Source organism: Gobius niger, assembly GCF_951799975.1.
Source record: "Gobius niger genome assembly, chromosome: 1".
NCBI classification, from domain to species: domain Eukaryota; kingdom Metazoa; phylum Chordata; class Actinopteri; order Gobiiformes; family Gobiidae; genus Gobius; species Gobius niger.
In genome coordinates, this window is record NC_136852.1 from 39547477 (window position 1) to 39560224 (window position 12748).

The window sequence follows — 12748 nt, forward strand, 5'->3', positions numbered from 1 at the left end:
TGCCAGTGCCAGTTGTGGTGTAATCTGTTCGTCAAAAGTTATATAAAGCCAAGAGATGATTATTTATTATTATTGACTCGAACTAGACTAAACCCTTTTGAGTTTTCGTCTAAATGTGACTGAAAGTAAAAGTATTTTCAAATTAATTTATTTAACCCCTTAACTCCCACCTGAACAGAGCACATTTTCTCCAGTTTGGCTTTACCCCAGTCCAAAAGCTTCTGGAAAAAAGCAACAAAACTGAGGCGAAAACAATGATGGAAATGTGAAAAAAAGTGAGAAAACATTGGCAAAAAAGTGACGAAAAATTGATGAAAAAGTGGCAAAAATGTGATTAAAATTTGACCAAATAATGACAAAAATATAACAAAAAATGACAAAAAAAAATGGACAAAAAAATGACAAAAATTTGATTAAAAAATGACGAAAAAAATGACAAAAATGTGACAAAAAATGACCAAAAAAATGACCAAAATGTGACAAAATGTTACAAAAAAATGACAAGAATGTGCTAAAAATTGACAAAAAAATAACACAAATTTGACAAAAATGTGACAAAAAATGACCAAAAAAGTTACAAAAATGAGTTGAATACCCAACAAAAAAATGATGGAAAAAAATCTGATGACGTGAGGAAAAAGATCCTCTCGGTTCAGGCGGGAGTTAAGAGGTTAATTTTATTGATTGAATTTGATTTAATGTTTTTTTTTTTACCTCTTAATTTATCATAAACAGTATTTGTATTTTATTATTATTATTTTTATTTAGTATTTAATTCACTGGGTGTGAAAAAAAACTTCTAATAATGTAATGTAATGGCAACATGAAACTCATGACACAATAAAGTATATATATTAAAAAAAAGAAAGTAAAAGCATGTTCGTCCAAAAGACTAAAACTAAACTAAAAGGGCTGTCAAAAACGACACTGGCGACAGGCAAAAAATAACAATAAAGTGTTTTGAAATGTCACGTGTAAAGGCTCATTCATGCTCCCATTTCGTAGGTAAATAAATCTGTGTGTCACAGGGTGCACTTTGCACCACACGGCGACCAGCGTCACATAAAATCTCTGCAACTTCCTCTTGCGCGCTCTCTGACTTCCGCCTAGCGTGTTGTGGCGTTTGTGCCATGGTGCCCAATCCTCTGCGATGCCGGGTAGTAGATGCAAGATTATTTCTGTCCTAAACTTATTGTCAGAAAGATCCTGTACTGTTGTGAGCTCCCGCCGAGCAGCGTATGGCGCTCTACTGTGGGCCATGGCGTGCGTCCGTCTCAGTGGTGTGGTGGCCGGTGTTGAGGGCGTCATTGCCACCCGGGCTGTAATGAAGTCGCTGATGGCACACGGCTGCGTCATTTAAGGCGGTATGTTTTGTTCACTAAAACGGTGTGTAGATAAACTTACTTTAATTTAAGCTAATTTAAAATATTCAATCTACAGAAAATGGATCTCTTCAGTCTGCATCCTGCTGTCTTGCCCGTCTTGCTGCTCTGCTCCTGTTTATTATTTTTTCAAGAACAAGATGTAACCATGGAGTATGGATATATGGTTTTGCTTATAATTGTGAAAATCATGAAACAATGATGAAACAAACAGAAACTAAGCTATCTCATGAACAACAAAATAAGTAAGGATTAAACAACTCGGAGCCGTGCATTAGACCAGTGGTTCTCAACCTGGGGGTCGGGACCCCCAAGGGGGTCTCGAGACAAATTTGGGGGGTCGCCAGATCATGTAGATAAAATATACATACTTTTTTAGCATATATTATAATATATTATTGTGGCATGTGTGTGCTATTTTACAAGAGTGCCATTATATGTTCATAATTTAATGAATTTTATTTTAGCCATTTGTTTTTTTTCTTTGTTTTTTAAGAATTATGTAGATTAATGTTTCGATTTCTCACAGTGTGACCCGGGCGGGGGGTCACGAACCCCTTTAACTGTTATATTGGGGGTCACGGCTCCAAAAGGTTGAGAACCACTGCATTAGATGGTTATAATGCACGACGCGGAGTCAAGAACACCACGACGCGCAGTGGAGTGGTGTTACTCCTGCATTATAACGTCTAATGCGGCTCCTCCACAAACGTAACATTTATAATAAATGTTTTTTCATTGACTAAACTCACTAAATATGCCAGACTACGGGACTATTTTGTGTGGATTATTAGCCGGTCACTGAAGGCTCGTCTCAGAGCGAGTCATTCTCCGCAGCTATTACGAGGATCTCAGTCAGGCTCAACGACACAACATCAGCACAGAATCACAACACAACAGGACTAACCCGGCACTTTTCCCTGGAAGTAAACACCGACATGCGGCACTCGTGGGCAGGAGTTATTTCACTTTTACGCTGTTTAACCTGAAGCTAGCTAGCTCAACCAGCTCCAGGGTTGCCAGGTATGGGCAGCCAAACCCGCCCAAAAATATCTGAAAACCGCGGAAAACCCGCGGACATACGGCGCGGCTAGAATTTTCAATATTGTTTACTAGTTAACAGAGCCCATGTGCTCCTACGATGATGAGAAACCGCCCCTACTCCCCTCCCTTATTGAAAAAGCAGCTCACAGAGCCTTGGATTTGCCTTCGAAATAGTGATTTTGTAGCCTGGCTAACACCAGACTAAAATCACAAGTGATATTTAGTCTGGGGACCACCAATTCATTTTCTCGTAGGAGAGGTGTGGTTTACGATCGTCCATAGTCGTTTATTGGGCGATACGAAAAAAAAAAAAAGTCTGTCATGCGTCTGCACGTAGCCACAGCCAATCGTATCATCGTATGAGATGACGTATGGCGTACCCGCTGTAAACGTTTGAGCTAAATTATTTAGAACAAAGTCTAAAGCTTGATCGAAAAATACCATTGTGTCTGCTGCTGTCATGTTGGATCCGTAAATAAACTTTTATTTTTATTTTTATCCGTAAATAAACAAGCTTCCGTACATGAATAGTGCGTCATCGTCTTGCCGTCCCTCCTCGCTCTGTGATTGGTTCCCAAATCCACCGGAAAATTTGGGCCATGGTCCCCAGGCTGTTGTGCAGTTCGAAATAATTCGAGCGCACACAGCAGCCTGGCGTTAGCCAGGTTAGTGATTTTGATCAATTCAACATTGATTACAGCAAGGCAAAAAACCCCGGACAGTTTTTTTCACCCGCGGAATGGCCCAAAAACCGCCCAATTCCGCGGACCTGGCAACCCTGACGAGCTCAACTGTTTATGGAAACAGCTGTGGTGGAGTCGCTCACACCTGGGCCTCACCAACTGAAACTTTTATGTTTGACTTTACTAAAAAACGCCTGAAAATGATGAATAGCCTTAACCGTTTTCAATAGAAATGTAAAGCTCATATGTTATTAACAGTAGCTAACCTAGCTGCTCACTCTCCTCTACAAACATTTATCAAACGTTTTGTTTTGGCCAAAAACGTTGAAATTAACACAAAATCCATCTCATACGTTCCTGTCAGTCACTAATTACGCCTTTATCTGATTCAGCTGTGTCATGCATTGCTATGGCGACGTCACAGCGGAGTGATATCCCAGTGATTTAACTACCGGGCTACGTGTGCGGTTATACCAAAATAATGCACCAGCCAATCAGAATCCAGTATTCACCCAGACCATGGTATAATAACTGTTAACTTAAATATAATTTCTGCTTCTGCCTCAATCAACAAACCTGTGTGCTTTTGGTCCTAAGTTAAACTTAGGTGGCGTTGTCTGGCTTTCATTTTAATTTGATATAATTTATCAGATCCTCAATTTCCCACTCTGCTACATACATGTGCGTAGTTATTGCTCCATTTTAACATGTTCCTAAAGGCCAGCATGTCTTATCAGAAGTTTCCACAGAGACAATAACTACGCTTGGAACGAACAGATCTGTTAACGTATGAAATGGGAGCATGAACAACCCTTTAGAAACCCGGGTTCAAGCGGCTCATACTCACTGTGCGGCGTCTCTGTGGAGTCAGGGAGCGGAGCAGGACTGAGGCAGGTCTGCAGCAGGACTAGTCCGTACTGAAAACACGTGGAGAAGGGGAAAGTGCGTTTATGGTCCAGGCCTCTGACCCCTGTGTAGACTGTGATTCTGATAAGTAGCATGAGGAGGTGGAGCACAGCAGTGATTCAAATGACTAAACATGAAAATGAACTAAAATCATGACATGTGTGCTTGTAAATGTACATGTTTTCAGCATAAATAAGACACGTAGCAAAGCAAACATTTTGAAACTTTCTTTAGATTTAGATTTATTTTACCAGATTTTTTTTGCTGTTTGAACATAATACTACCATTTAGAACAAATGTTTACGGTGCAGTTTTTTTCTTCGTGACCCTCGACCCCCCGATATATTTAGGTTGAATATCCATATACGATATATATCCCGATGTCAAAGTCAAAACGAGTAATTTTATTGAAAACTCATTATAAAATAAACATAAACACTGTATAACAAAGCTCCATAAGGTAGACATTTAAATAAAAGAAAACATCTTAAATAAAAAGAGTCTATAAAATAAGTATTACAGCGCAAATGTGAACTATATCGATATATCGTTAGCCACATAGCATAACTGCCTAACTCATTTTTGTTTTGATTTTGGAAAACATGTAAAAAGACGTTTTATAGGAAACACACTCTTGCCATTTTAACAATACAAAATGACTTGGGCAGTTATGCTATGTGGCTAACGATATGCGATATGGTCTAATTCCATATCTCATTGAAAAATATATCGATGTATCTTAAACATCGATATATCGCCCAGCCCTACCTCCCAGTGCAGCCTTTGTAATCATAAGGGGGAAAAAGCATGGCAGCTCTCTGTAGATATTGGATTAACCTTCTGTTATAATGCTAAACTCTGCGTTAGCCGGTAACGCTAATCTCTGACTGTGTAGCCGCTAACTTTAGCCGCGTCTGCTAATTTTCGATGAATCATTGCATTGCACAAGTGATAGAGATTTCTGTTTGTTGCATTGGAAAGAGCGAAGATTCCCACAACTTCTAGGCCTCGGGTGAACGGAGAAACAACGCAATGAAAATTGTGGAGCTACAAGTTTGTTTAAACCCGAGTTTCACTAAACCTCAGTGAATATGGACATGCTGCATGAACCTGGAGAACTAAATCGTTGAGTTCGTTTTAACCTCCACAATTGTATTTTTGATCGCCGGCCAAAACGTCGTGGCTAGCAACAGTGTGCCAATGCTAACGGCAGGATGCTAATGAATCAGAATCAGAATAGCTTTGATTGCCATTGTTTGAGAGCAGCTTGGTGCAGACGTGCAACATAAAACATATAACACAGAATTTAGATAAGGCTTTAGGGGGCATGCATAAAGAATATTAAAATAAATAAGATCAAAAATAAAAGGTACAATATGTTATGATGTATTGTACAGATGTGTAGGTGTATAAAGTGATAAGTGACAGCAGCTGATCTCAGTGTGGACACATCCATGAGTCTAGGTCTTGTTCTTTGTTCATGAGTCTGATGGTGGAGGGGAAAAAACTGTTCATGTGGCGGGATCTATGGGTCTATTTGGACCGTAGCCTCCTGCCTGAGAGGGGTGAACAGTCCGTGTCCAGGGTGAGAAGGGTCAGCTGTGATACGACCCACACGCCTCCTGGTCCTGGAGGTGAGCAGGTCCTGGAGAGATGGGAGCTCGCAGCCAATCACCCTCTCAGCAGCGGCACAATGCGCTGCAGTCGATGCTTGTCCCGGTCTGTAGCGCCGGGGAACCACACGGTGATGGATGAGATCAGATGGTTAGTTCCCATTTGAGGTCTTGGCTGATGGTGGTGTCCAGGAAACGGAAGGAGTCCACGATGGCGATGGGGGTGGGAGAGTCTGTCTGTGGGACTGTGTCTTTCGTGAAGTCCACGATCATCTCCACCGTCTTCTGGGTGTTCCGCTCCAGGTTGTTGTGGCTGCACCAGGACGCCAGCCGGTCTACCTCTGTCCTGTAGGGGGACTCATCACCGTCCGAGATGAGCCCGATGAGGGTGGTGTCGTCCGCAAACTTGATGAGTTTAACGGACTGGTGACTGGAGGTGTAGCAGTTTGTGTGCAGGGAGAAGAGCCAGGGGGAAAGTACACAGCCCTGAGGAGTTCCGGTGTTTGTAGTCCGAGTGTCCGAGACGATCTTCCCCAGCCGCACGTGCTGTCTCCGGTCCGTCAGGAAGTCAGGGATCAACCTGCAGGATCCTGGCGTAGGTTCCTGAGAAGATCCTCCAGGATGAAGTTGAGGGCCAGATTGACTGCGTCGTCCACAGACCTGTTGGCTCTGTAGGTGAACTGCATCGGATCCAGGAGGGGGGCGCTGCTGTCCTTAAGGTGTGGCAGGACCGAGCGCTCAAAAGTGTCTTCGTGACCACAGATGTGCAAAAGTGGGCGTGGCGGAATAAGGTGAATAGAGCAGACATTTGGGAAGATCAGACAAAAATATTGGTCAAAAATATCGTCCGAGCATATCGATTAAAAAAAAAGTCAGCATCAGCCTTAGCAAAAACGTATTGGTCAACGTCTAATTGTAAAGCCCAAATACTTTATTTTAATGCCACAAACACAGGGGGAAAACAAAATGAAAAAAAATTAATAAATGAATTTCTTAGGTTGGATTTGCAAACATTTCATCCAAAAGAGGGCAGAGAATTGGACAAAACGAGAAACTTTTAAGCAAAAAGAAAAGTGGTCAATTTAAGGCAAAACTGTAACTGACATTTTCCACGAACTTTATTCAGTAAAGACTGTTGAGCGACGTCACAATTTTCCCATAAATTTAGACATTAGCATTAGCCGCCAATAATCACAAATCATGGACAACCATCAACCACATTTAGGTTAAAGGGACACTGCGTAACATTTTGGACTATACTGTTGCCATCAGTACAAAACGTGCTCCTAATGACCAGCTTGACAGAAAATGCTATTTCTGCAGTGAGAAATCAAAGAATGGATTTGGATGGGAACCGAACCTGTTAAAATCTATAATTCTGCTGCCTTTAGTCGACATCTCCATGGAAACGAGCTGGAGACGCACCCACTCCCGGTAAAGTTATGTCATGTCTTAGGAGAGCTGAGCCGCTCACAGCAAAATCACATGTTTGTTTGAGGTATTTTTCAATGCTGAAAATATCTGTCATAAAATAAAAGCTTGCATTTCAATTTTATTTTTGGGGTAAAATTCTACGCGGTGTAGCTTTAAAGCCTGGATAGAACATTTGAGATTTTACTTACATGGGGCGAAGGGCCATAGATGGGTGGTCAGTGCTGCAAAACCTTTGACTAGCGGAGGTTTAAATTATGCCCCATAACTTTATTTATGCTTAAAACCTTCATGCCAGCTCGATCTCATAATACAATGTTAGCTGTTCGGTTAGAATTGTGTAGAATTGTTACATTTCAAATTAAAAGGCCACACCATCTCTGACGGTGTACCGATTCAGCAAGAAAGCCAAAGGTCGAGGGCCACCAAAAATAGGTCTGAGGGCCGCATTTGGCCCCTGGGCTGCATTTTGGACACCCCAGCTTTAGATACAAATTAGCCTCTAAAAGTGTAACTCAGATTCAGCTAACCTCATAACCTCCACTTTAATCAAGCATATTTTCTTCAGCTTTACAAGAATCTAAAAGTTTCTTGACTGGAGAGCTCACAGCCGCCAGACCGGCGTGACGCCTCATTTGAAAGCTAAGACCTACACAACTGAGAGAAGATTTTTCCTCGCGCTGTTGCCACTGTTTTTGTCACATTTTTGTAACTTTTTTGTTGCTTTTTTCATCACTTTTTATTGCCTTTGTTATTGTTTTTTGTAATTTTTTTTGTTGCTTTGTCATCACGTTTTGTTGCCTTTGTTATTGTTTTTTGTAATTTTTTTTGTTGCTTTGTCATCACGTTTTGTTGGGTTTGCTGGAAATATGTGTCTCCTTGTTTGCGGTTTTCTAAATATAACATGTTCTTAGCTCAAAGTGAAACAACAGTTGTTTCTTTGCTATCTCCTGTGACCTCCTGTTGACCTAAGTTGGCCTTGTCCTTTTGGCCTGAGTGAAATAAAGTTACATTACAGTTGTCCACTTGTTGTTACAGTTGTATTTACGGCATCTGTTTGAAGACATCTATTTGTGTGTCCTGGTGAAGAATGCTTTGTTGTAAACCACTCTCTGTGGTGTAAAAGCTGCTTTGTTAAACCTGCAGACTCTCCTGCCACTGTCGTCACGCTGTCCTCTTGTGCTGATAAACGCTCTAAGAACTACTTTGCTTTACATTTTTCTTAGCATTTTTGTTAGCCACAACATCCACAGTTTTGACTCTTTTTTAAAGAAGCTTTCAGATTTGGGTAATGCCGAACTGGTAAAAATGTGCTTGGTTAAGCTGGGGGTTAAGAGGTTCACCTTTTACTTAGATGCTAATGATAAAGAATCCACTGACATGATATAAATGCCATGAAACGGACATGCCGTACCTTGCTATAGTTTAGTATTGTGCTTGGCTTCCATATTCATTTGTATGGGGATATAATGTGTGTGTGCATGTGTGCACTGCTCATGCATGAGAGTAAATCGAACTGTTTAAAGGCCATCGGAGCTGAACCCAGAGCACTGGACTCTGATGAACTCATGGGCCTGGTCACGTGTGTCAGTGTATGGTTATGTGTGGTCCACATGGGGAACTTTGACCTTTGACCTGTTCACTGAGGTACGGCAACCATACCACATTCATTTGATTAATAATAGCTTCTGTTTTAATGAGAAAGGTTTCTATTCTATTCTAGTATGATAATTTCTATAGTTCACATTTTTATAACTGAACACTTGCAGACAGTCACTGTACGGCATTGACCAGGCAGAAGTGCATTAAATGTCCCAATGTTAATGCAAATATAAATATAATATAAATAAATCTTCTCTTAATTTACTTGAAATAAGATTTCAATGCTGTACGTTTCAGTACTGAGGCTGTGCAGAGAGAACTTTACTATTCCTGCTATCACTGTTATGGCTTAAGCTGAGAGAATTGTACTGTCTGTATTCAAGATTCAGGAGGGAATGTTTCAAAGCGAGAGCAATCTCAGGACTAGTAGCAGAAAAGCCACAGATTTTCAGGGAAGTTCCATTTGTTTTCTTGAAAAGAAAGCCCCCACCACATCTGGAATCACTATGCCATGCGTGTTACAAAACACCGGGCTGAGAGAAAGAGTCTCCCACTTCCCCAGCACTAAACAAGGACTAAACCGGGACTTGAGCGGCTAAAGTTTACACAGAAAACCCTGTTCTCTGAAAAGTGTCCTGAAGTTTGAAATGTAGCGGAGCTGAACTTACGGTGTGTGCTGTTGGGTCTGATGTCTGACAGCTGCTCGACTCAGCGCTGCGAGGACAGAACTGAACACATGAGAGTGAGAGTGGAGAGGGAGGTGGAAGACACGCTTAATGACAGCTAGTAATGGGCCGGTCGCGAAGAGCCGGTACAAAGAGCCGGCTCTTTTAAGTGAACGATGAGAGCGAGTCTCACCTGTGAGACGTTTTTTATTTTTTTTTAAGGTTGCATGTTTATGAAGCTCTACGTGCACTGCTCCTGCTACATTAGAGAAAAATAGATAGAAAAAGGCAAATGCTAAAAAAGAGTAAGAGAATGGGATCGGGGAGAGAGGGAGAAAGGAGGTAAAACATCTGCAGCTGCAGCCCCGTCCGCCAGGAATGAACCTGCTGTTTACACAAGATCGCTACAAACTTAAACTCATCCATAAATGTAGTCAGTACATCTCTAGCTTTTAGCCACTTCTTAAATGAGAAAGATCCGCCACATATTTTGGGTTTTATGGTTAGATAAAGTTACGCTGGGTTTGTGGAGTGAAAAGGCCTTTACCGCTCATGTGTTTGAGCCCATTGCAAAAGCAACTAAAGCAGAAATACAACAGAAGTCCTGGCTAAAGTGTGGACTTCAGTGATATCTGGAGTCTGTGTCCCTCTCTCAGGCTGCAGCAGGACCAGGGGCGGAGCTACAGGCATCAGAGGGACCAGGGCGGAGCTACAGGCATCAGAGGGACCAGGGCGGAGCTACAGGCAGCAGCAGGACCAGGGGCGGAGCTACAGGCATCAGAGGGACCAGGGCGGAGCTACAGGCAGCAGCAGGACCAGGGGCGGAGCTACAGGCAGCAGCAGGACCAGGGGCGGAGCTACAGGCAGCAGCAGGACCAGGGGCGGAGCTACAGGCATCAGAGGGACCAGGGCGGAGCTACAGGCAGCTGAGGGACTGGGGAGGAGCACTAAGGATTTTGACTGTAAATAAAAGAGTACATTATGTAACTACTACCAGCTTTAAAAGTTCATGTGTTGCTATAATAAACAATGGCTCTACCATCTCGAAAAATCTACGTGGATTATTGAAGACAAAACAACACCACTATAAGCCCAAATCAGTTCATTATAGCAATGAAAAAAAAGACATTATTTTTTATTTATTTCTTGATTATAGTTGTTTTGTGCTGGGAGTCGTTGAAAAGCTCATTTAACATGCCATGAATCCAAATCTCTCCTTAATTTAAACTGTATATGTAAAAACATGAAGAGCCATTTGGGAGCCAAAAAAGAGCCGGCTCTTTTTGGTGAGCCGATCCAAATGATCCGGTTCACCAAAAAGAGCCGAAAATCACACAACGCTCTGATGAAAAAACATCAGACTCTAAAGGTGAACCTGCCTTTGAACCATGGTCAAAGTAAGGACTGAACAAAACTATTTATTAAAGGTTTTATATTCTTCTTCAGTCGGGAAAAACTACATTTATCTGTTTTTACAGTGAGTTTTCACAGTGTTGTACAGTAAATATTATTGACTTCATGACTGTTTCCATAATATCACACCCTTCTGACGAACTAAGACTGGAGCAGCATTAGGGCCATAGAGTTTATTCCTGTTTGGTTTTGAGGCGTGAGGACAGGGCTGTCCACAGGACTGTGAGTGTCTTCATGAACATGAACAGACTCAGTGCAGCTAACGTGAGCAGAAACACCACCACGTCAATGCAGTAATACTGAATCTTGGACAGTTTGTAGGACTCTGTTATCAGATGTTTGGCTCCTCTGTGTCTCATGACGAACTCTATCCAGAACATGGCTTTGTCCATGGGCTTCATGGGCTGGTCTCTGTGCAGCTCTGACAGACGCTTCATATTCTCTCTATGTTTGGGCTGGTGCAGCAGCTCCTGCAGCGCCTGGAGAAACACCTCTCTGTTCACTGTGGAGATGTCCAGCACTTTGGCCACTCCACGCACCTCCATCCGAAAGAAGTTATCCTGTTGGTCAAACATCAGCGGCAAACCCAACAGAGGAACGCCGTGGTAAATGGCTTCCTGAAGCCCGTTGGTTCCTCCGTGAGCTACAAAAAGCTTGGTTTGTGGATGTCCCAGAAGGTCGTTCTGAGGGAGCCAGTCCACCAGCAGAGTGTTGTTGCCTAAAGTGGAGGGCTGTTTGCCCGAGTGTCTCCAGATGACTTTCTGAGGGACTTGTGCAAAAGCAGCAGCGATCTCCTCAGTGATGTCTTCAGGCAGTTGGGCCACCAGTGTCCCTAAAGTCATGACGATAACCCCATGCTCCCCTGAACTCTGCACAAACTGCTCCAGCTCTTTGGACAGAGGTCTGGAGGGTTTGCACTGGAAGCCTGACATGTAAACCACGTTTGGCATCGTAGGCCGCGGGAATTCAAACGTGAAGTCGTTTCTCATCAGCCAAATGTCGGCCGCCTGGAACAGCTCCATGTAGTGCACGTCAGGACCAAAGTATTTGTGAACCAACGGTTTGTAAACTGGGTCGCTCACATACCAGATCTGAATACGCGTAAAGAAGAAAATCAACATGTTCTTGACTCGCTGCATGAAGCTCATTTTATCTGTGAGTTCAGTCATGGGGACTGGGACGTACGATAAAGGAGTTGGAGCAATCGCAAAATGTCCCTCTCCCTGAATTGTCCATCTGACGTTCAACACCAGAGGGAGCTTTAACCTGTGAGCAAGAAGAACGCCAGTGCCCATCCCAGGATCTGTCAAAACCAGGTCATATTTTGCGTCCCTCAAATCCTGCATTACCTTTTCATTCTCAAACATTTGTCCAGTCATTTCAACAACTTTTTTATTCAACTCATAAAACGCTGCAACAATTTCGTATTCCAGAGAAATCCGTCTCCAAACCGAGGCCCCTTCGCGCCGCAGTCGAAGCATCTTCATCGCAAACGATCCAAACTGTTTCTCGCTGAATCCTGCTGTAGAGTTGAGTGTGATGGATTTGTAGAAGGGAGACTGGGCCTTGATGTACCAGGTGTCTTTGGGCCGCAGCACAGTGACCTCATGACCCCGAGAGTGCAGCTCCTCGACCAGAACCTGCATGTTCACCCAGTGGGACCCGTCCAGAGGAAACACCAGCACCTTCCCCCCGAACACAGGGGCGCAGCAGAGCAGAGCCACCAGCAGCAGATGCATCCTGAACCTGAGAGAGAGAAACTGGTCAGAAACAGCAGAGAGGCCAGTACATTCCCCCACACACCTACACCCGCCCCAGGACAGTGTCTCCCTCCATGAGCTTCATAACTCCACTTCATCACATCGCTTCAGTCATAAACCCCATAGGAAAGCACCGAGAAGTAAAGAATACTGTTCACAAACTATACTATACTATACTATACCCCCATGGTATAGCAATCGTGTTGAGAATTGAGTTTTAGTTTAACCATCAAAATCGAGTTTGCAATT

At 42.9% G+C, this 12748-nt stretch overlaps 1 protein-coding gene across 1 annotated transcript; it reads right to left on the reverse strand.

Moving 5' to 3' along the window:
* Window positions 1-10912: 10912 nt before the first annotated feature.
* Window positions 10913-12478, reverse strand: LOC306973857 (UDP-glucuronosyltransferase 2A3-like; the record flags this gene model as incomplete). Its single annotated transcript, XM_079570919.1, has 1 exon — window positions 10913-12478. The coding sequence occupies one exon, from the start codon at window positions 12476-12478 to the stop codon at window positions 10913-10915; it is 1566 nt and encodes a 521-aa protein (XP_079427045.1).
* Window positions 12479-12748: the final 270 nt, after the last annotated feature.